Raw genomic sequence first — 22,414 nt, 5'->3', positions numbered from 1 at the left:
GATAATATTGACCAAAATATAAAGTTCTGTTGGATATAGTATCTTAAGCTTTAGACTGTAGTATGGAGAATCACCACGTTAGCAGCACCTGTTCTTTTCCACCAAAAGTGTAATCTAATCTATAAAGTTCTGCGGTCAATCGGAAGAAGGATCGAGTAAAAGGTTGAAGCAGTAGTTCTTCAGCAAAATGGTATCGCTTTGTGGCAGAGCTGTTCTTCAAGCTTCCCGTCGTTCACTTATATACGCTCAAGCGAGATGCAAATGTAAATACTTTAAGTGTATTTTCACTTAATTATTGAAGTACATATACACTTTATTTCGGCGATTTTAAAAATTAATTACGTAACATGTCTGCCGCTATTGGAAATTCGTCTGTTACGTTATAAGAATGTGGCCACTGTGACAAATTGTCCGACTTACGAGATGTTCTTTCATTTGTAGCATACGAGATGCCAGATCCTATTGACCATGCTACTGGTATAGAGAAGCGTCAGCTACTTGCTGAAGCTGCAGGCAACGACGTAAGTGTTACCAGCTATTTCGGAAAATATAACGTAGTTTACTGCTGCACCCATATCAAGCTTAATTTTCAATGATTTAAAGGTTTATCAGCAAATTGATCTTCATTGTGTCAACATCTTGTTGAACTATTTTTACAATTTTCAAAGAATCTTCATTTATGAATCAATCAATTGGGTGCTTTCAATATATATGTATGTTTGGATTATTACAGTTCATCACTGCAGTTGTAGGAAATTTCTTAGATTTTCTTATATAGAACACATGCAGGAATACAGTTTATAACCTTGATATCAGTATATTTGTCTGTATTTTGAAGTCTATAACATGAATTCAATTAATGACATAACTTTATTTTCAGTTAGGTTAATATATGTTCAATAATCATAATATACAATGCATTGATTTAGGGTGAAGAGTAATATCCTATGCTATTTATGTATTTAATTATAAATCTGGAGTTGTAAAATTTTTTGTAAAATAATACCGTATTTGTTATAGGATCCATTCAATATCAAACCAATTAAGCGTGGACCTAGTACGAAAGACTGTCCAACCTTAGTACCTAGTGCATTTGACAGTCGTATTGTTGGATGTGTTTGTGAAGACGAAGCTACACATGTTAACTGGATGTGGCTGCACCAGGGCAGTCCCCGTCGTTGCGAATGTGGACATTGGTTCAAACTTGTCTACAAAGCTCCTTTATAAAGTTAATTGATGATAAGTTAGTCGATTGTTTGTAACATCTCTATAGAGTCAACATTACATTACATACTTGTGGATACTGGCTTTATTTATCATCTATCCAGAAGAGAATTATCAGAGTAAATTATCTAGTACACCGGTATGCAAAATCCTGAAATACATGTATTACTTGCATTCATTTTGATGTACATATGATTTTCCACTAAATAAAATAAAACTTGCGTGCCAGTGACACAAAAATACTTTTAATTTGTGAAAATCCTTTGTCTGATTAGAATTGTATAATCTAAATGCACTTTATTCATTGCTCCATATAAAATGTCTTTCTGAACGCAATTCTAAGCATATTGTTATCCATTTGTGATAAGAACCGTCAGACGGCAGCATCATCGGCCAATCAAAAAAACAACCCGTGCGTATTCTCCGAGGAGGAGACCACAGTCAATTTCCATTGTATTGGTAAGACTGCGCCTTAGTATATATGTAGCATACCGAAAGTGACGTTCGTTTGACTTGACTGTATTAATGACAGTAAATAATTGTGATTCGATTGTGTGTAAATAGGTATTAAGCCAGTGATCGTAGGATTGTCGACATAGTCGTGCGTAGATTCTACGTTCTTTATCTTAACGTTAATCGAAACGCATAAATCGACGGGAGAGCACTCTCGGGGATCCGCAGGGAAGAAAGAAGTTGCTGTAATGGCCGCCGTGTCATGAAATGAAGGTGCCCAGCCAGTTTTGCGCTTCCACCATGGAGGATAACTCCAGCTCTCCCTCGCAAAATCATAACGGGCAGCTATCTGCTGGAGCGAACGTGTCCCTCGCAAATAACAAGCACCAGGGTAGTGATAACGGCACTGCTGGAGGTGCCGGAGGTGGTAGCGGTGGTGGAGGTAGTGGAGGTGGCGGAGGCAGCGCCGGGGACGAGAGACCACAATATTCTATGCCTGGAATTCTTCACTTCATTCAACATGAATGGGCTCGCTTCGAACTCGAGAGGTCCCAGTGGGAGCTGGACAGGGCAGAGTTTCAGGTGTGCTAACACATCCATCCTGTCTCACCCGTATGTAGCTTCCTTACAGATCACTGCAGGACTCTGGTGTAACCAAATCGCAGCCAATGGCCTGATGGTTTTCTTTGCCAGATTTTGCATCTACATTTATTGTATTTCAGATGGAGTATATTGCAGATAATACACATTGTAATATAAATTTATATTTTAAGGCTTCAGAGTTGTGCACAGGATGTGCCACTGCTTTGTCAGTTCATAGATTGTTCACTGCATATTTCCTAAATTTCTTATATTTCCCACAACATATAATTTGCATAAATATACAATTTTGGTTTAAATTTAGAAATACACATGCTAATTCAGTATTGTAAATGTATTACCTTTATTTAAGATACATGCTTGATATTTTGTTTTGCAATCAGGCTATATTATTATCCTCTTAATAGTGTATTAGAGAAAGAGATAGTATCGTGAAACAAATTATAAAAATACAGTTTTATGTTAATTATACATATTTTGTTAGTTATATATAAGTAGAGTTATAAAAATTAACTTTTTGACATATTATTAAAAAAAGTCACTCCAAACTATATAGTTTACTCCATTACAAAAACACCATATAGCATGATTTATTACATAGAGGTACAACCATATGGTTGGATTCTAGGATACATAGAAACTCTCTCTATGAAACTAAATTGACTGTAATTAGCACACAGAATTAGATTGTGAGATATGTTAGCATATGTATTGTAGTGCAATATATATTATGAATATAATATACTTTATATTCACATATCTAACATACCTTTGTTTATATTGATCTTGATATCATACAGTATAAATATATTTCATATTTAAAAAAAATATTATTCCTAAGGAAATTTATAAATCAACTTCAAATTATGTTTAATATACTTAATAATGTTGCAGTAATAACATTTGTCTTAAAGGATATAGCATTTCATGTTTTATGTCTTATATGTTTGTATATCTTTATTAACTCAATCATGGGAATTTTTTTTGTGTTATAGGCCAGAATAGCTTTCTTGCAAGGAGAAAGAAAGGGACAAGAAAATTTGAAGAATGATTTAGTGAGACGGATAAAGATGCTGGAATATGCACTAAAACAAGAAAGGTGAATATAGATCTATTTTAATCCAACTTTTTTATGAGCTTTTGGCTTCAATTGATCATTACCTCACTTTCTTAAGGATGAATGATATGATGTAAATTAAGCAAGTTAGTTTCGCTAACTGCATTGTAAAATAAGTACTTCAGCAGTGGTGGTTTTGATATTCAGATGTTTCATTTAATACTGATTTAAAATAAATGCAAAACATTATATGGTTAAATGAGCGAGGTAGAAAACACTATAGCTTTTCTAAATAGAACACTACATTTCAAAACTAATTTACAAAAGGAGTACTGTTTTGAATGCAAACGTATTTGGCCACCACATTATTCTAAATAATACATAATTGAATATCGAACGTAAAGCGCGTTGTTTTAATGTGTGCAGGGCAAAGTACCACAAATTAAAGTATGGTACTGACCTGGTAGTTCAAGGAGATGTCAAACCACCTATATACGAAGAAGGTAGTTCCTGTGGTGGTTCTGACGGAGGTGGTGGTGATGGGGAAGCAGTTAGTAATATCAGCTGGAGGCAGGGTCGACAGCTTTTAAGACAGTGAGTAAAAAAGGACGAATTATTTGCGTAAAGAGAAAGGGTGGGGGAGGATTGGTAGCTTACATTACTTATAATTCGCCTGTGAAATGATTTTGTCAGTATGTATATAAAAAAAATAATGGGTCAAAGTCTATTTTTAGTCAGTATCTCGATTATCTCACATGTCTTTGGAAAATAATGCCAAAAATCGAGTAAGAGTAAATAATAATAGAATTCTTTAAAAAAATTTCAAACTATCGTGGCGATACATAGCTACAGGATGGCCTTATTTCTTTTAGGTACTTGCAAGAAATTGGGTACACCGATACTATTATAGATGTCAGATCAAACAGAGTTCGATCACTACTTGGTTTAAATAATAACACAGATTCAGATGATCTGAATACTCCAGCGCTCAATGGAAATGAGTCTTCAAATAAGCGAGCCAGTGAGAACCAGGGTCGACGAATCCCAGCCAAAAAGGTAGAGGTAAATAATGATTCCTAATTGCTTCCTTGCAACAGGGGGATATAACAAGTCACAGAGGAAATTGTAGCATCGAAATATGAATTTTCTATATAGATGCGAGATTAATTAAATAACGTAGTCGGTCAGTAGTATATGAGTTGTACATTGATGTACACTGCTTTGGCATAACAGTCACGTGAGATGAACACGATATTAAATGAATTCAAATCCTTCGAAAATTAAAGTATAGTAAATTATAATAAATATTGATCTAGCAACAGCCATCGTCTATTGCCGAAGCAATGGTTCTTGATACTGAAGCAGCAGTGATGGCGAATTTCGAGTTCCTAGCTCAAGCCGATATTGATATGGAGGAAGAAGAAGGCGATGTTGAAGAGGAACTCTATGACGCAAGTTCAGGATCCAAGCCAAATAAGGTAAACACCGATACCTAATTCCTTGGTGTATCAAAAGTTTAAATGATTACTCTTCTGTTTCATGAAACATATTCAGCCCATATTACTAACCGAGGACGTTGACGCTGAAGCGGAAGAAGTATTAAACGAATTGAATCGTCTCACAGAGACTGAGGAATCACTGCCTGGTATGATCTTACATAAAAATTTAGAGAACAAGGAAGAATACTATTAATATCAGTTCAGATCAGCTTATCACTTCATAATATTTCATGTTTGACAGTCTGAAGTTATTACTGTTTGGATATTTTCAATTAAGTTCATTTACTAGAATAACATGCTATACTTCAATTTGAATACTGAGTGTTAACTTCTTCTTTTACGCAAGTGATAAGCCAAGTTTTAATAAAGACCATACTTTACGTTTACAGGTTCTATGCATAGAGGTTTACAGTCCGATCTACGACGTCCGTGTGAGGAAACCGATTCGACATTGGGTTTAGGGGAATTAGCGCAATTGACAGTCAACAATGATGCAGAAGTAGCGTATGACGTGAGTTTCCCTAGAAACACTTCAAACCCATCGATTCCTAGTCTATAGTCTTCTTTCTCATAATACGAAATCGTAAGCGTTCATAGAAAAGAAATATTAATCAAGCATACATATAAGAAATAAAAAGCAGACATCTCATGCGATGTATTTTCACATAGATGGCCGCGAACACAAAGGAGACATTCAGAAAGACATGGAACGCAAAATATACCCTACGCTCACATTTCGATGGTGTCCGAGCCCTCGTCTTCCACCCTACCGATCCCGTACTTATTACAGCGAGTGACGATCACACACTAAAATTGTGGAATGTTCATAAAACCGTTCCAGCCAAAAAGTATGTCTCATGAGTTCTCAAGTAAACGTTTAAAGCATATTACTGTTTACATATCTAGTAGCTAATGGCAAACGTGATGGATCTTTTGTTTCATGCAGGTCGGCATCCTTAGACGTAGAACCCTTGTACACGTTCAGATTGCATACTGGACCGGTATTATGTCTAGCTATGAGTGATTCCGGGGAAGATTGCTACAGTGGTGGTTTGGACGGAATGATTCACAATTGGACACTTCCGCCAGCTACCATAGATCCATACGATTTCTACGACCCGAACGTGCTCAAAAATACCCTCACAGGACATACCGATGCTGTTTGGGGTTTAAGCATGTATCATCCGAGATCACAATTACTTTCAGTTAGTGCGGACGGAACAGTTAAACTCTGGAGTCCACAAAGCAAAGTACCATTGCTCAACACGTACACTTCTGAGCAAGGTTGGTGCTATTATTAAATATATCATTAGTTGATATCCACTTTGATTATATGCATCAATTCACTTATACGTAATTTATTTTACGGCATCATATATAGTACGAATTTTTTAAACGTACAGATGGAATACCCACGTCTGTCGACTTCGTGAGAGACGAGCCCCACAAGTTGGTCGTAGCCTACGAAGGGGCTTGCGTGGTATTCGATGCAGAAACTGCAGCTGTTGTAGCGCGACTAGAAGGCAACGGCACAACAGGCGTTAATCGTGTGGTTGCTCATCCGACTCTTCCATTGGTAGTAGCAGCCCACGAGGATAGACATATTCGTTTCTATGATCATCGTTCAGCCACTCTTGCTCACGCCATGGTGGCGCACTTGGATGCTGTTACTAGTCTTGCCGTAGATCCTCATGGCTTGTACCTACTTTCAGGCAGTAAGTATGATAGTTAAGACTACCTAAAAGTAATTGAGTAAAAGATGTGAGGATAAAATTGCAATGTTCAAAAAATGAGACTTTATTCAACTTTTTGGACTTTCGTGTGTGTGCTTCAGGTCACGATTGCAGTATAAGATTATGGAACATGGATAATAAGACTTGTGTACAAGAGATAACGGCACATCGTAAGAAATTCGACGAGAGCATCCTGGACGTTGCGTTCCATCCTTCGATGCCGTTCATCGCGAGCGCAGGCGCTGACGCCCTCGCCAAGGTATTCGTTTGAGCAATACCGCGGACAGGAGTTGTTCTTCGATCCGTATCGCGGAGAACGGTTTTTGTACTCATGCTCGTTTTACATAGTCCCCCCCTCCCTCCTTTTTTCTGTACGTACCACACTTCCAATTTTGTTTCTACTCATTAGTCGAGATTCGGCTGTGAGATTGGTAGTATAAATATATCAAATTACATATTCAGATACTCATATTGTAGGACTCAAATGATTATTCCGTAATGTTTCATTAAAAATAATTATAATTTGAGGTGTAAACGTTATTTGTCAATATAATCGCCTCTAAGTAGATACACGACTTATTGGCAAGTCGATTCATGGGGTGAGGTGTGGGGGGGAGGATGGGTCACGGAGGAAGGGGTATGGCGTGTAGAATATTAATTATTATAGTACCTATAATTAAAAGATTAAAGGAATCCCCTTCTTATCCAGAATCCAGGGAGCACACTGCCGCGGTAGCATAATATTTATCATTACGTTAACTATTTATTATTGAAATCACAGTTACTGCTGCACAGCTACTGGGGGTTATAATATGATGATAACGATGAGTATAACGGTATCACGATAAGCTCTGCTAATTAGTCTCCCATTACAACACTCTCGTGCTACCTTCTGTATTAGTTGAGCTCAGCGTATGGTTATAATAATATTAATAATAATAATAATAATAACATCAACAATAACAGTAATGATGACGATGATGATAATAAGAATAAGAATAATAATAGTAATTCATAAGTCGAGTATATTATAGACATAATATTAATAACAATAAATTATAACTGTGTGTTTCTCTGTAATATATTGTATTTAAAAATAGACAACTGTGTAACTTACTATAATCAATTCTCTCTATTTTCTTTTCGTTTCTTTTTTCTTTACCTTGGCAGAGTCCCTGCTGAATTCTCGTGTATCATTTCGCATAGTATAATAACGATTGACAAATCAGCATTAGCTGCAAGTCGTTTCTTTTTTAGTACTCTACTGATTTGTTATTACGTACTGCATGGTATTGTTTTATATTAGAGATTGATAGTTGCTAGATGCAAATTATTATTATTATCATTGTTATTGTTATTATACCCCCTGGATACCAGTGAATAAACTTGTAGGAGAATTATGTGATCGTTTCTCGCGAAATTAATAAATTTTACGCAAAAGCTGTCACAGACGTATTTCACTGTTATTGTTGTTAAAGCCATTAATATGGATATCACTGGTAATTAAACATTAAAAGGTGGTGCGTTCCGGTAATCTTTATAATACTTAAGATGAAGGTGAAATTAAAGTAACAGAGGGTAAGTAACGTAACTTTATAATGAGTAAAGAGAAGTTTAAAGTTGTCCAAACGCTCATGTATTTTATACATAGTCTTGGATTGTAGATCAATCAGGTTATCGAGCTTGATGATGCAGAACAACCGTATGGCCACGAACGTCCTTCACAGAGAGTTGAAATTGAGTTGAAATTGAGAGTTGTATTGAATCCAATTTCATGTTAATTGTCATAAGAATAATTTTTATGTACTTCTAAACGATTCCTTCTTAAAAAGGGGATTGTAGTAAATCGTTCGGAAAAATATATTACAACACGATGCAGCTTCGTTCCTTTTTTTTTCTATGTAAGATTTATTTAGAGGTACATCCCATTAACCAGGTAATCGGCATCGTGTGCATATGGTCCGTGACCACGACGACCTCGCCGTCTTACAACTCTCAAGCGACATGCAATTAATGCAGCCATCATCGCTGTTGCGGTTAATCCTAAAGCCAATGATATCACTGCACCCCTTGGCCTCAATACTTTACTGTCACTATTAATGTGCTGCAAATGCTCAGCCACCATGTGACTCTTCTCGAGCTCCTTGTGATTATCTTCCGTAATTTTTGATTTCTTTTCGTGTTCTACAACTAGTCATAAAGTATATAAGAATTAAAATAGTTATTGTTCAGTGTGAATCAAGTTTGTAACTGGGTATAAGACGCTACCTTGAGTTTCGAGAGTTTTCACGTAATTTGAATTTCCTTGATTTTTAGAAATTGAATTTGATTTCTTGTCGGCGTGATCGTTTGATTTTTCAATATACACAGCTTTCTGGGTTTTGACGTCTGTATCAGTACGGGGGTTGGTCCTTGATGGAATTTCTTCTTCATTTGTGGATGGCTATATGGAAAAGTGATGTATTGAATATTCTAGACTGTTGACTGAGATTTTTAATTAGGGACATAGCCACTTTTACTTACTTTGCAAGGTGGGGGTGAAGCTGTATTTTCGAGTGATTCGTGCTGTGCAATGGACTGGCTGTGAAGGGAATTTGGGATTGCTGATGGTGCTGGTGGTGGTTGTGGTTGACCTTCTTGCCACATTCCATGATTCGGTGATGGGAAATACGGCGCGTATTGTCTATTTGCATCTATGTAAACTCCACTAGGCGTAAAAAATTTAATTTAGTTTATAATAGTCATCATTTAAGAATATCTAAGCTTATGAATAGCATGTCTAACATATTGATTCATGTACTATTAAAAGATATTACAAGAATCAGAAAAGTTGTATATACTAAATTAACTGATAAATAAATAGAAGACTTCAGAAATTAATAAGATTATTTTTATCGAACATACCTCTCCGCACCATTTTCCCCAATGACACCTGGACCCTTATGGTTAAATATATGCGATTGCTCCACTAAAAGTGATATTATTAATTATAATCCATATTTAATCCATAATAATTTCATAAAAAATGTTCTTAGGATTAGCAACATACTTTCATACGGATTCAAATTATTTTGTCCATGAAATGTATTAATGGCAGCATAAGCTGCCTTATTCTGTTCATAGAGGGGCTGATATTCCCATTGATATCCTTGTGATCCAATATTTAATTGTGGTTGCGGCATTACGACTTGCTGTACAGGATATTGAATATTCTGTGGCGGAGGTACACCTTGTCGAGGCGAACCTGACGACTGCCAAGTTTTCGAATCCCTTTCCTGTCCATGAGTATACGACGGAACTAATGATTTGTGATGCTGCATCATTTGCCATTTCATGGAATCTGGAGATGACAAAGGTAAAGGCTGTTGCAGTAATGGAGAAGCAACTGTAGGCCTTTCCGTGGGACAACCAAGTTCCGCAGCTTCGTCAGATGCGTCAGCGCATTGTGGTACTCCATCACAGGCATTGTATATAGCTATACAATCACCGGAAGTTCGACATTCAAATTGGTTGCGACTGCAGCCTATTACGAAAATAATTATAATATTAATGAGATATTTAAAAAATTAACTATATTAACAATATATATTTGAATTTCACCTTCTTTCTTTGATATTGGCGTTGTTATCACTAATGATTTTGGTGTTTGAGTTATGGCAAGTATAGCCGTCGATTCTGACACGGTATATTCTATTGATGGAGGATCAGCAAGTTTTCTATGATTGTACATCATTTCTTGTTAATAAAAATATATTTTGTGATGTAATTCGGAGAAAGATTGTTTGCGTGTTACCTGAGAGATTCAAGTTCGTGCTCCTGTTGTGTCCTGCGAATTTGTTCCTCCAGCTCGGCTGTACTTGGTCCATTGCGATTACTATTAAGTACAGCACTACTGTAATTAGCGTGACTAGTAAATTTGCATTTAAAATCGTTAGGTGGCCCACAATGGAACAGATAACAACTGCCTGGTCTCTGAAATTGGATAAATAAATATTTTTTTATTATACGGGTCATATATGCTGTTACGCAGTTTACTTAGGAAACGCGCTATATATGTTTTATATAAAATATTAGTAAAATTAAACATAACAAATTTCTTAGCGTTTATTACTCCAAACTCCTGACCTTTTCTTCAAAAACAAATACGTCACACTGATCAGTCTCGCAGCAAAGCTTCAGACATTCTTCACGCGAGTCCAGATCTATCTCGTTAAGATACTTGGCGCCCAGTTGACGCGAATCCTCAGTCCTGATGATTTTATCCTTGTGGATGTCGAAGCTCTGGACGCACACCTGAAGGTTAAGCTCTGGTCGCTTATCATTTTTCTTCGTGATGCTATCGCCGCTCGTTAAATATAAAAATATTATGAAATTTAGAAGAATACAGAATACGCGATACGGCATGGCTGTTTGCCATGGAAGAAATGTGCTGAGGGTAAGCGCGCATGCTTTTCAACACTGCACGACTTCGATCGATTGAATTAGCTATATGTTTTGTCTTTCTTTTTCACTCTTCTGCGGGAGTTCAGGAGAGTGTATATGTAAGGACGTAAATTTATACGTTTTCATGTTACTCAATGCCCCATTCTTTCTTTATTGGACAACACATTTTCATGAGAGTTGTAAATATTGTGGACCCATTCTTCATTTTTAGCTATACAAGCCTTATTTAAAAATATTTTAGGATAAATACAAAAACGTTCTTTAACAAAATGAGCTTATCGTTTTTTACAGTAAAATATAAATAGACCACGGAAGGAAAACTTTACATTTTCTTATTTATGCAATATTTGTCAAGCGTGTATGTGAGGATATAAATAATAATGTAAGGAATAGTATAATAAATAAAATATATATTTTTTTAAGCTTACAACGCTTCACCAACTCGATTTGATTTGCTTTTCTTTACATTTTAATAACCGGCACATAGCAAATATTTACTGTCCAGGATATAATATCAATTAGCATAATAAAATCGCGTCTGCAGAATAAAGTTTATCGGCACTGTTTGCTGTGATTTTTAAATATTTTGTCTCATTAAATCTTCAGTATCAAGTTTGAGTTGTATACTCTGGTAAGGAGTAACTCTAGCAATATGTTTTTGTATCTACTGCAAACAACAAATTCTTCTTAGGGGATAGGTTGACAATTCAGGTTTTTTAAGTAAAAATAATATGGGGATATCAGGAATTACTAAGTATATATACAACAATTCATATTTCTATGGTATTGATTATTACAATAATTCCTTATTTTCTTTTAATGTGTCTCTTGTCCCAAGAGTGACAATTGTTTAAGAAATTGTCTTGCATTGATAAGAGTCGATGATCCGTATACTACTCTTCTGTTGGCACCACCACCGGCTTTTTGCTATAAGGAACATAAGTTAATTTTATAAAAATTGTTTATGTAAATAAGGCAGAAGTTTTCATTTACCTTTGCGTAATCTACTAAATTCTGATACTCGATATAGTTGCCACCGCCCACAATGAACACAATTACTTCTTGGAATGTGGTTCTATTTTTAGGAACTTGGTCAATTTGTTTTAATTGCTTGGGATCCAAATAATGATAATCGTCGGTTTGAGATGACTGTCTCATTTCGATCAATTCATCGACGATCTTCGTAACGGGAAGATTCTGCATAAGAATTAATAAGGATGTGTTTAGTTACCTTTCCTAATGATTATGTGCACCTTTTTTCATACTTACATGTCGTTTAACAACAAGATTCTTGACACCTTCCATAACGAAAGAGGAACCTTGGTTCATGAGCTTCGAAAACATACTGACTGTTTTTGTACCGCCACCTTCATAATTATTTTGTATTCCAGCTATTCTCGTGTAGCCTCTGACAAGCAGTATTTAAGTTTTTCATATATTTTTATTTGTACGACAGTCATTATATTAAAAATATATTAACGCTTTGATTACTTAGCTCACCTCCATCTTTTGATGTACGTTAAAGGATTTAAATCACAACCAGCATTGGCCAAGGCTGCTTCGTGCTTATTATACTCGGCCTGAATACATAAATAATAATTTGAAACTTTAATGCAAATATCAATTTCGAGTCACGTCTCATAGCTGTTTTGTTTAAACTTACATCTGACATATTTGAACAAAGATAATAGATTACAAAAAGACGCAATTTATCCTCAGGCGTACCGCACTCTGGATCGTTAATAATTTCCAAAATGCTTCTGTCCAATGTTTGTTTACTCATTATTTTCTCTTCTATTTCAAAAAAAGTATCAAGACGTCGAGATTTGATGGAATTAAGAATACCTGCAAAATTCAAATACATTTGTTGAATTGAATATAATTCCACCTATGAAAAAAAATCTCTGGTACGCAAATCAGCCTTCATTCTTTAGATATAAAACTGCCGTATTAGTGTGCAAACACTTGAAAGTACCTGTAGCTATAGTAGTATGCATGTCGATCAGACGTTTCATTTCCAGCAATTGTGGTAAGGAATTGACAGCACTGGTAAGACGAGCTGTATTATTGGATACCATAGAAAATGCCGCATCGTTATCATTATCGATACCCTAAAACCGTTTTATGTACTATTGAACTCTATAAATTTTCAATCTGGTCAACAAATTAAATGACTTTACCATTGTCGATTTCAACTTCTTCACTTCTTCCTCAGAAGAACGATACTGTTCTAGTTCTTCTTGTATTGCCTCAGCTACTAGAGGAAAAGGACTACCTTTATGCTGAGACCAAAAACGATCCCTATTATCCAGCTCACAAGCTCGTGTCTTTGAACGTGCACCACCAGCAGGTGATCTTCCCGCACTCTCTTCGACGACAAGTCTGTTTAAAGCTAATTCAAGTACATCATGAGCGAGCGCTTGATATGTCCATGTATGGTGAAGAGGCGTAGCCATGTCTATACTGCGATCAAGTACTATTAACAGTGGTCTCTGAAAACTGTGAGAGTAATGCCTTCTTAGTATTTCTAGGGACGACAATTCATTTTGTTGGTACGTTTTTTACCTGAAGTGGCCTGTACCAGCAATTTCCCCTTGAAATAAATTATTTCTCGCATCCCATACATTTTCTCTCAGCTTCTTATCAAGTTTCTTAGCGACCATCTCAGCAGCGTTTCCTCTTGGGCACCGAATAATTGGAACGGTACCAAGTGTGACGAATACGGAGAAGAGACTATCAACTATGACATCCATTATAGATTCCATTTCTGTGTCCTTGATTTCACCCCGATTAATAGCTGAATATTAACGTGAGATAGGTATTAGAAAATTATGATTTTTAAAAATAATATAGAATATTTCTTATGTTTAGAGATTACTTAAGTTGAATACTTGTATTTACCATGATACGATATAACATCGCTGTTTTGATGTCTTAGAATAAAGAGATCATCTTCCAATGTTATAAAGTTGAGATATTGATCAAACACCTGCAATAGTTATAATTTGAGTAAGCTTCGAATTATAAGAATTATATTTTAAGAATATTTACTTTATGAATGTTAGCAACAGCTCCGGCTAATAAGGCTGCAGATGCTAGATCTTCCATTTTTTGTCTAGATATTGGAGATATAAAATTAAGGTGGTAAATGTCATACAATCCATTTTGTAAATCTTGACCAATGCGTCCCAGATTCTCATCTGTTGGTGCACAAAAATATATTGCTGGTACTTCAGGAATAGAATCTCTGTCAGAATGTAACTGCCTATCAACAAACAAGTATTAGATTTGTTATTTACATTATTTCTAAGAAATAAAATTGAAGAACTTAAACAAAAAAACATACATGTGTAATGTTATTCCAAGCTCACGTAGCTCTTTTATAGATATTAGTGGTGAAATGATATCCTGTCCTACACGATCGTAAATCAGGATTTTCCATGTTGGTACTGCAATATCTACCCTTGAGTCAGGCTCATTTAAATTTAACATTTGTTTTAAAGCATCTGAAATTGATTTCAATAGATAAAACATAACTATTTATATCAATAAATTTTCATTTTTCTTAGATTCATATTTATACATATATATGACACATAAAATATTATAAATAAAATATTATGCAATGTATTAAACAAATAAGATAAACATTATGAGTAATAATAGAATAAAGATACTTTAATATATAGTTATAGGAATTGTAATAAGTGTATGATACTGTTTTATTCTACCATATATTTATTTGGACGTCGTGTCGGTGTAAAAATCATTGGTAATGTATATTTAAGACATTTTGTAATATTGTTACCAACAAAAGTAACAATATGTAACAATTACTTTAAACGTATGGAATTCAAAAGGAAGCACATAGAAAGTCATACTTAATAATCTGAATTTTAAGATTATTTCAAAATGTGATTACGTTACAATCATAAATGAATTATTAAAAACTGTATTTAATTTCTTCCTGTTTAAAATAAAAGTATGCATATACAATCCTAACCTACAGAAATATTAATCTTGAATGAAAAACTTAAACGTCAATAAAATAATCTTAATTTGTCTTCATACTTATTTGCTTATCCCGTAGGCTCATCATATTTACAATAGAAACTTAATATCACGCCGTTTTAACAGAATATCTTCAAATAATTATGCTGACGTCAATTACAGTCTGTCAACTTTTTCAGGAATTTACTATTGTCCGTTGCTTATTCTTGATTTAAGAACTGTATGCATTGAAGATGTCGAGATTGGAATAAATTGGAATGAACTTTTGTTGGACAAAGATTAACGTTGACGAGTTCGACGGTTGTTGCGCATGTGAAAGTCATTCAATAGCCACGTAACCACATTGCACATATCTATTACGTAATTTTCTGAAACTCTGATTTAGTATTAGGAAGAGTTACTTCTCTTCTCTGTTCTCGTAATTCATGCTCAACCGTGCTCGATCTCACGTGTGTGTACGGCCATTTGTGCGCTTTCGCCTTTTTCGCTGCCGGTGGAATCATTCTCAAAATATAAATACGTTGTTACTCTTTAATTGATAATGGCAACAATTTTGCGGTCTTCGAGGTATATTCGAAGATTATCTAACCTTTCCAGAAGAATAGCATTTACGAGTAATGATGCTAATACTGTATCTAAATTAAAGTTAGATGCATCGGTTTGTTCTTCGTCGCCATCGTTCGTTAAGTTAGTTTTTCTAAGTCTATTAATGCATGATTTTTGTGGTGAAATATTTATTCATAATGAAATTTTTGTCACACAGATCTTATGCAAGTAAGGTGGCAGTCAAAGAATCATCGAACCTTGATATTAATAATGAGTTATCAAAATTAAATGAAGATGCTAAACGCTTTGGAAGGTTACGTAGAGTAGATGTAGATAATGTTCTGAGGAATGTCAAAGAGACAAGTAAGTATTATACATGTCTTAAATATTAGTGTTTTTGAATTGAATTTTACACTATTTCATGTTTATTTGATGAATTATTACATGTCATTACAGAAAAACTATCAAGCACACAAGCTCTTATGCTGATTAGTTGCTGTGGCAATTTATTAGTGGATGAAACACCTGATACTAGGTTGGCGACTGTTAAAGAAATATGGAATCTTATTGAGCATTTAGGTATATATTTTAATATTGAACGTTTATTGTTTATAAACAATATATTTATCTATGTAATTTATATTGTTTAATAGATGTTCCAGTTGATATTTCACATTACAATGCACTGTTGAAAGTATATCTTGAAAATGAATACTCTTTTTCACCGCTTAATTTTTTGGTTGAATTAGAGAAAAGAAATATTGAACCAAACAGAGTTACATATCAAAGATTCATTACTCGATACTGTAATAATGGAGATATTGCTGGAGCAACAAAAATATTAGAATTTATGAAAGAGAAGCAGTTGCCTGTAAATGAAAATGTATTTAATTCATTGATAACAGGACATGCAAGAGCTGGGTATGCTCTCCACTTATCGTTACACTATTCACACTGCAGTGCCAGTATATCAGTAATTCAAAACATTAATATTAAAACTACTCTGTTTTATTTATTCTTTTTAGAAATTTGGAAAATGCTGTAAATGTATTGAACGTCATGAAACAAGGGGGAGTGAATCCATCGGCAACTACATATGCAACACTTTTATGTGCATATGCAGAGAAAGGAGATATTGAGGCTATCAGAAATACACTTGCTACCTGTCAGTCTCAAGAGATATTCTTGATGGACAAGGATTATATGGATATTGTTTATTCTTTAGTTTTAAAAGGCCATAAACAATATATTGAAGAAGTTAGTTAAATTGAAATAATTGATTTATTAATTATTGAGATTTTTCGAAAATACTTTAGAAGGCTCATTACCCACTCATTTGAATTGAACAAATTTTAATATTTTAAATATCAGATTTTTATGCATACTGTAAATATTTGATAAACTTTTTTTAATCTTTAGATCATGTCTCTTTCGCCAAAGAGTGCGGGATATGCATTCGATGCTACAAATTTGGTGCATAAATTAATTAATATTGGCGAGATCGATATAGCATTACAAGTACTTTTGTCCGTTCCAAGAAAAGTGCGTAACGATGGAAGAACATCAACAGTTGGAACATACTTCGTGAGGAAGTTGGTGTTCTGCAATGTGGTAAGCGTTAAATTAAAGCAACATTAATCTGTAATCATTGTTGCATTGATTCTTAAACGTCTGTATATTCTAGTCACCTGAGAAAATCATTGAAACGTGCAAGTTTCTAGAATCAAAAGAACTAAATAATCAAGCTTTTTCCGTTGCCATAGAAGCCAGTTTCTTAAAAGGTAATGCTGCCCTGAGTATTCAATTGCTTGAAGCTTGGAAGGAGACAGGTGCAACTATAAAGCAGCATTTCTTTTGGCCATTATTCGTTGCTCATGGAAATCAATCAAACTTCCAAGGTGCTCATTACATATACAGTGTGCAGAACAAATTTTATTAAAAACAAGAGAATAGTAGAATACATTTTTATTTAATTTTAATATTTATTAATTATTAGGTATTCTCGACACGATTGATGTTATGATTACAAAATTTGAATTGAATCCTTCAATCTACACCTTGAAAGAGTACGTTCTGCCACATGCTGTTGGAAGTATAGAACAAATTGCGAATGCTCTGATGGAACATAACATTCAACCATTAACGATAATAAATGCTTTCGCTTATATGTTACTTGAGAGTGGTAAATCCAAGGAGGCCTACGAATTCAGTGAGTAACGTATTAGTTTATTGAATACTAAATGCGACCAGTAGTTATTGAGATAATTTTATGTATTATGTTTCAGTGGTCAATTATTCAACACGACTTCTTACCAACATCCTCATAAGGCCTCTTCTTGATGCATTTATTATTAATGGTGATGTTGAATCTTTTGTCAATGTAACTCGACTCTTACACGAATCAGCTGATTTAAAAGACAAGGATAATGAGGATGAAATTGAAGAAGCGCAACAAATAAGATTCAACGTTCCTGATACACTGCTGTTTCGACTTCTCAAAATGAAATCCACAAAAAAAGTAGAAGTTATAGAAAAGGTGAGTATCTTTTATGGTCTTTCGGATCTCTAGTGCCATTTACGTGACAGTATCGATTTTCAAATTTTGTTTATAGATTTTGGAAGGGTTTACGCAGCAAGGGTTTACTATTTCTGCTGAAGTTGCCAATGCGGTTAAGGAAAGTTTTTCTGACAAAGTTACTCCAAAAATGTCAGAACTTCTCAGCCAGCTAACATCAGGCAATTTGGCTCTTAATGAAATACCAAGACAAAATAAATCGCGTCATTCAATATTTGTAAGTAATTGTATGAATACAGAATTTTTTTTGAATATTACGACCGTTTGTTGCAATGTTTATATGAAAAAAGTATATATTGGATGTTTTTCATTTACGGCATATTTCGACACATTCCGGCACAAAAATATGTTTCTTTTACACAAGGTAATTGTGTTGCATCTTAGTTGCGTTTAGTTGTATAAACCAATGATCTTGTGTTCTTGTGCAATTGAACTTGGATAAAGGAGAAGTTGTGTCCGAAGTGTGTCGAAGTGCTGATTTGTGCCCTAATGGAGGGGCAAATCTGTAAAAGAAAAACGCCTGTTACTCACGCATCTTCTTCATATTGGATGTATATAATATGATTGATATGTTCATTTGCATCCTAAAAAGTTGAAGAAAGATCTCGAGAATATTAAAGCAAAAGGTGGGTCCACGAATGGCTTAAGTAAAAGGCTTCTTATTGAATATATAACTGCTAAAGATGAGGAAAATGTCAGCAAATTATTAAAGGTAATTTTTCATAACAGTGATTAACTTACAATTACGGCTACGAGAGTTGATGTGGTTCCTGAAACATTTAGCAATTTTATTTTGTTAATTTAGGAATTGCATGAAGGCGATTTTGTATTTAATGCAGGCCTTTATGCACAATTGATCGATTTTTATTCTGCTCAAGAAAACTTAAGCGAAGCTGAAAAATATTTCAAAGAATTAAAAAACTTAGATTCAAGTACTCGAATGGATTTTGTGAAAACTCTAAGATATGCAATACTTCTCGTAAAGAATGATCGTCATAGTGGTGAGTATGGTGCTTCAGTAATGTGTAAAGTTTATCATTTTACATAATTGTGTGAACTTTCTTTGTGAAGCTCATGTAACTCGTGCGTTATATTTGTTACAACAGAAGCACTACAGTTAATCAAGGATTTACCGACTTTCGAATCTATGAAAGAAGATAAAACGTTTGGAGAAACGTTTTTAAAACGATCCGTCATGCTAACGAGACAATTATTGAATCTTGTAGCAGAGAAAAGTGATCCAGATCAGTTGAACGAATTTTTCGAGGCAATTGAATCAAAGCATTTAGCTCAGAACGTGAATGCTATACTAAATTCATTAGTCAAGGTCCATCTTATCCGGTACGTATAAATATCCCAGTAATATAATTATTTGTTCGTAATGATCCTTATAAATTAGAATAACAATGATATTGAAAATAATTGGGTTTATCGAAAAATAGGAATGATCTAGAGACAGCGTTAAATACATTTGAGAAACTTGCTCTACAATATAAGTGCACACCGTATAAACAAGAGTTGGCAAAGAAATATATATTAGCGGAAGATGCTGCGTCATTACAACGTTTAACAGACATTAGTACTCAGGTACACGGTGAAGTAAATTCATTGCAGGACCTTGCAATAGCTTTTATTGAATGCGACCGTATTCGCCAAGCCAAGAAGATTTTTGAGGTAAATAAATGATAAATTTTAAGTATTAGGGATAATTACCCTCAACGTCATGTAATGCTCATGATACGGTGCCCTTATAGACACCTGGATTATTTGCAAGAGACCACAGACTTATTACAGCTGCACAGAACTATGCTCAAGATGAAAATAAAGAATATTTGCAGAAGTTATTAGAAGCTACAAAGAACACACTTTTTAGTAATAGATCAGAATTGTACAATCTACTTCTTTCTGTACACTGTAAGTATTGTGTCGATTACTTTTTTTTATTGCTTCATACTGGAATAAAGTATCCCCGTTCGGTATAGAATTTTCGTTACTTCTTTCTATAATTCAATTATGATTATAATGTTTCTATAAAATTTTATACTACCCACAGATAAGGACAATAACTGGACTGAAGGATTAGCCACGTGGACAATGATGCAAGAAGAGGATATTCAACCCTCTGAGAAATTTTTACAGCAACTAGCTACATTATTGTTAAAGAACGGGCAAGATGTTCCTTTCGTTTACGAAAAACCACGATTGAACTTTGATAATAGTAGCAGTAAGCTTATTAAAAACATAGAAGAACATATAAAGAGACGGGAATTTCAACGTATTGCGAAAATCCTTGACAGGTAATCCAAAGTAGATGTAAGGTTATCTGCAAAAGAGTGATCATTAATGTATGCACTAACAGAAATTTCATTTGTAGCGGAAAATCAAATGCGGTAAAATCAGCTTATGTCGTTATGATAGGTAGATTACTCGATGCGGAGGCATTGGACGACGCTATAGAGTTTACTAAGTGCGTAGTTACACGACATCCTAAAATTATACAATTAAATGAATTTCAAAGTTTAATGGAGAAACTCGGCCAGGCTGGTAAAGTTGATGATATTACAAAAATACAAGAGTTGATACCATCGGTAAGTTAGAATTGCATGAATGAAATTATAAGTATTGAAATTAGATCCAGAATATTTTTATATCGCATAAACTGTTCTGCTATAATCTAAATAATGTGTATTTTAGTCTCTTTGAACTGCAGATATAGTAGTAGGATTAAAGTGGTAATAATAGAATTTATTGTAATAGTGTAATGTTATGATTACAGGCAATGTCGTCGACCTTGTTTTTCAATAAATATTTGCTGAAAGCATATATGGCTGCAGGAAAAATTGAACAGTTTTTAGAAAATCTTGAGAAGAAAGTTATTTCGACTCCTGGAAGTAAATGGCCTAATTTACTTCACAATAATGTAATGCTTAATATACTAGAATCGGAACCAAGCGTTGTTGAAAAATGTAAGGAATCAATCCCATTTTAAAAAATCAAACACTACTATTCTTATATACATATTTAATGCTTTAACATTTTAAATGCCTTTAAAGCTCTATTAAAATAATGTTTTAACTTATTTTTAGTTGCGTATCATAACTATTATCTTTGCAGATAAACCGTATGCTGAGAAGTTGGCAGAACATGGCTTCATAGTACCCATGAATATATTATGGTGCTATTATTTCTTGAATAGTAATCCAAACGCTGAAGAAATATGGTCGAAATATTTGGTAAACAGTGAAAAACTGTTTACAAAATTGATTTTGTATACTGTCGACAAGAATAATGATATAGAGCTCTTAAAAGAATTAGTGAAAAAGGTGCAGGAGAGTAACATGTCTCTCCAGAACAGAGCTAATGCATACAATGATATGATCTCTCTTTACAGTAAGTTTAACATGCTGACACAGTGTACCTATTAATCCAAAATAGCCAATAGTTATATATTACCCTAATATTAATATTGTCACTATGATGGATAAGTATAAAATTTGCTCAGTACGTATCTTATGTGAATCTGTATAAAATACCGTTCGATATAACAAACGATAAAGATTTATTTACATGTTCTAGCGCAGTTGATTTACATTTTTATGCCTTTCTTTGCAGATAAAAAAGGTTTATTTCAAGAGGGCCTAGAACTTTTAAATGAAATTGTCAAAGAAGTACCTTTAGAAACCGTGAAAGCTTCGATACTGCAACGCTTGAAGGAGGGTATTGAGAAATCAGGACACTCTTTTCCTTACATTTTGGAGCCACGGTAATCATTTTAAAATATTTGTATATTATTTCATACAGAAACAATGTGATTACTACGTATCTGCTATAGTATCTATAAACGATTACCTAAGTAGAAGTAGAATCATTTTGTCTTTCGATAGCTATCTAAGTACATTAATTTTTCTTTTCCAGTCAAGCTAATGCAGCTTCTGCATAAGTGAACTTGTCACGAGATTAGCAATATATTATTTATCTATTATAAAATTGAAGAACCCAACCGAAGTGACGTACGGAATTAGTACTAACTTTTCTTCTTTCTTTGTTCACATAAGATTTCTTCATTTAGGACACAGTGCTTTTCACAATCTATCATGTAGAATATCATTATCCACAAACTTCATTGTTTGATTCTGTAAGTATATATAAAATTAAATTTTGTCGTTGTAACTATTATGCTGTACTATTTACTTGTAAAAATTTATATAACGTTAAACCTTAAGAATAAAATACCAAAAAGTAAAATTGAGGTTTCGATAAATGTCCTGCGGTA

General features: G+C 34.2%; 5 protein-coding genes across 10 annotated transcripts; 3 read left to right on the top strand and 2 right to left on the bottom strand.

The window, feature by feature from the left end:
* The first annotated feature begins 84 nt into the window (after positions 1–84).
* On the top strand, positions 85–1,456 carry LOC107264754 (cytochrome c oxidase subunit 5B, mitochondrial). The gene is made up of 3 exons (XM_015733344.2): positions 85–263; positions 442–521; positions 1,021–1,456. Exons 1-3 carry the CDS (start codon positions 188–190, stop codon positions 1,225–1,227), a joined length of 363 nt encoding a protein of 120 aa, XP_015588830.1. The 5' UTR covers positions 85–187; the 3' UTR covers positions 1,228–1,456.
* A 219-nt stretch (positions 1,457–1,675) lies between these two features.
* Positions 1,676–7,701, top strand: LOC107264748 (striatin). 4 transcript variants are annotated; one of them, XM_015733332.2, is made up of 11 exons: positions 1,676–2,259; positions 3,273–3,376; positions 3,761–3,928; positions 4,207–4,396; positions 4,657–4,812; positions 4,889–4,979; positions 5,223–5,344; positions 5,503–5,681; positions 5,780–6,117; positions 6,237–6,548; positions 6,668–7,701. In XM_015733332.2, the coding sequence occupies exons 1-11, from the start codon at positions 1,945–1,947 to the stop codon at positions 6,835–6,837; spliced, it is 2,145 nt and encodes a 714-aa protein (XP_015588818.1). In that variant the 5' UTR covers positions 1,676–1,944; the 3' UTR covers positions 6,838–7,701. The 4 variants fall into 4 exon arrangements, with proteins under 4 accessions (XP_015588818.1, XP_015588816.1, XP_015588819.1 ...); XM_015733330.2 differs by having other exon boundaries at positions 4,651–4,812; XM_015733333.2 differs by having other exon boundaries at positions 1,677–2,259; positions 4,207–4,390.
* Positions 7,702–8,446: 745 nt separating this feature from the next.
* LOC107264751 lies at positions 8,447–11,014 on the bottom strand. Its single transcript, XM_015733339.2, has 8 exons — positions 10,692–11,014; positions 10,360–10,538; positions 10,167–10,282; positions 9,616–10,089; positions 9,471–9,534; positions 9,090–9,273; positions 8,835–9,009; positions 8,447–8,756 (listed from the first exon to the last, which is right to left on the bottom strand). The coding sequence occupies exons 1-8, from the start codon at positions 10,968–10,970 to the stop codon at positions 8,479–8,481; spliced, it is 1,749 nt and encodes a 582-aa protein (XP_015588825.1). The 5' UTR covers positions 10,971–11,014; the 3' UTR covers positions 8,447–8,478.
* Positions 11,015–11,399: 385 nt separating this feature from the next.
* LOC107264772 (protein sly1 homolog) lies at positions 11,400–15,335 on the bottom strand. Its single transcript, XM_015733384.2, has 12 exons — positions 15,081–15,335; positions 14,356–14,515; positions 14,061–14,274; positions 13,911–13,998; positions 13,575–13,806; positions 13,190–13,508; positions 12,985–13,120; positions 12,673–12,854; positions 12,510–12,589; positions 12,279–12,417; positions 12,003–12,206; positions 11,400–11,936 (listed from the first exon to the last, which is right to left on the bottom strand). Exons 1-12 carry the CDS (start codon positions 15,106–15,108, stop codon positions 11,826–11,828), a joined length of 1,893 nt encoding a protein of 630 aa, XP_015588870.1. The 5' UTR covers positions 15,109–15,335; the 3' UTR covers positions 11,400–11,825.
* A 115-nt stretch (positions 15,336–15,450) lies between these two features.
* Positions 15,451–22,386, top strand: LOC107264770 (leucine-rich PPR motif-containing protein, mitochondrial). Of its 3 annotated transcripts, none has more exons than XM_015733382.1 (21): positions 15,451–15,707; positions 15,784–15,929; positions 16,023–16,145; positions 16,220–16,487; positions 16,592–16,823; positions 16,986–17,177; positions 17,251–17,464; positions 17,563–17,775; positions 17,852–18,102; positions 18,179–18,358; positions 18,734–18,853; positions 18,947–19,142; positions 19,248–19,482; positions 19,584–19,815; positions 19,896–20,055; positions 20,195–20,438; positions 20,519–20,729; positions 20,918–21,107; positions 21,256–21,531; positions 21,754–21,904; positions 22,057–22,386. In XM_015733382.1, the coding sequence occupies exons 1-21, from the start codon at positions 15,562–15,564 to the stop codon at positions 22,079–22,081; spliced, it is 4,005 nt and encodes a 1,334-aa protein (XP_015588868.1). In that variant the 5' UTR covers positions 15,451–15,561; the 3' UTR covers positions 22,082–22,386. The 3 variants fall into 3 exon arrangements, with proteins under 3 accessions (XP_015588868.1, XP_015588867.1, XP_024937727.1); XM_015733381.2 differs by having other exon boundaries at positions 15,452–15,707; positions 20,516–20,729; XM_025081959.1 differs by lacking the exons at positions 15,451–15,707; positions 15,784–15,929; positions 16,220–16,487 and having other exon boundaries at positions 20,516–20,729.
* Positions 22,387–22,414: the final 28 nt, after the last annotated feature.

The sequence above is a fragment of the Cephus cinctus genome, unplaced genomic scaffold (assembly GCF_000341935.2).
Source record: "Cephus cinctus unplaced genomic scaffold, Ccin1 Ccin1_scaffold0191, whole genome shotgun sequence".
Lineage (NCBI taxonomy): Eukaryota > Metazoa > Arthropoda > Insecta > Hymenoptera > Cephidae > Cephus > Cephus cinctus.
The sequence above is the reverse complement of the archived record's forward strand: the minus strand, read 5'-3'. Positions and strand labels throughout refer to the sequence as shown.

What these genes read in the sequence shown, in the direction of transcription:
- LOC107264748 (XM_015733330.2), top strand. Translation starts at nt 1,945, where the DNA reads ATGAAGGTGCCCAGCCAGTTTTGCGCTTCCACCATGGAGGATAACTCC. An exon ending in TATGCACTAAAACAAGAAAG is followed by an intron (nt 3,377 to 3,760) that starts GTGAATATAGAT and finishes TAATGTGTGCAG; the next exon opens with GGCAAAGTACCACAAATTAA. An exon ending in TCCCAGCCAAAAAGGTAGAG is followed by an intron (nt 4,397 to 4,650) that starts GTAAATAATGAT and finishes ATATTGATCTAG; the next exon opens with CAACAGCCATCGTCTATTGC.
- LOC107264751 (XM_015733339.2), bottom strand. Translation starts at nt 10,970, where the DNA reads ATGCCGTATCGCGTATTCTGTATTCTTCTAAATTTCATAATATTTTTA. An exon ending in CACGAACTTGAATCTCTCAG is followed by an intron (nt 10,283 to 10,359) that starts GTAACACGCAAA and finishes GTACAATCATAG; the next exon opens with AAAACTTGCTGATCCTCCAT. An exon ending in GAAAACTCTCGAAACTCAAG is followed by an intron (nt 8,757 to 8,834) that starts GTAGCGTCTTAT and finishes CTTTATGACTAG; the next exon opens with TTGTAGAACACGAAAAGAAA.
- LOC107264754 (XM_015733344.2), top strand. Translation starts at nt 188, where the DNA reads ATGGTATCGCTTTGTGGCAGAGCTGTTCTTCAAGCTTCCCGTCGTTCA. An exon ending in CGCTCAAGCGAGATGCAAAT is followed by an intron (nt 264 to 441) that starts GTAAATACTTTA and finishes TTTCATTTGTAG; the next exon opens with CATACGAGATGCCAGATCCT. An exon ending in CTGAAGCTGCAGGCAACGAC is followed by an intron (nt 522 to 1,020) that starts GTAAGTGTTACC and finishes TATTTGTTATAG; the next exon opens with GATCCATTCAATATCAAACC.
- LOC107264770 (XM_015733381.2), top strand. Translation starts at nt 15,562, where the DNA reads ATGGCAACAATTTTGCGGTCTTCGAGGTATATTCGAAGATTATCTAAC. An exon ending in TCGTCGCCATCGTTCGTTAA is followed by an intron (nt 15,708 to 15,783) that starts GTTAGTTTTTCT and finishes TTTGTCACACAG; the next exon opens with ATCTTATGCAAGTAAGGTGG. An exon ending in ACCAAGCGTTGTTGAAAAAT is followed by an intron (nt 21,108 to 21,255) that starts GTAAGGAATCAA and finishes TTATCTTTGCAG; the next exon opens with ATAAACCGTATGCTGAGAAG.
- LOC107264772 (XM_015733384.2), bottom strand. Translation starts at nt 15,108, where the DNA reads ATGATGAGCCTACGGGATAAGCAAATAA. An exon ending in GCTGGTACAGGCCACTTCAG is followed by an intron (nt 13,509 to 13,574) that starts GTAAAAAACGTA and finishes TTACTCTCACAG; the next exon opens with TTTTCAGAGACCACTGTTAA. An exon ending in ACGTACATCAAAAGATGGAG is followed by an intron (nt 12,418 to 12,509) that starts GTGAGCTAAGTA and finishes ACTGCTTGTCAG; the next exon opens with AGGCTACACGAGAATAGCTG.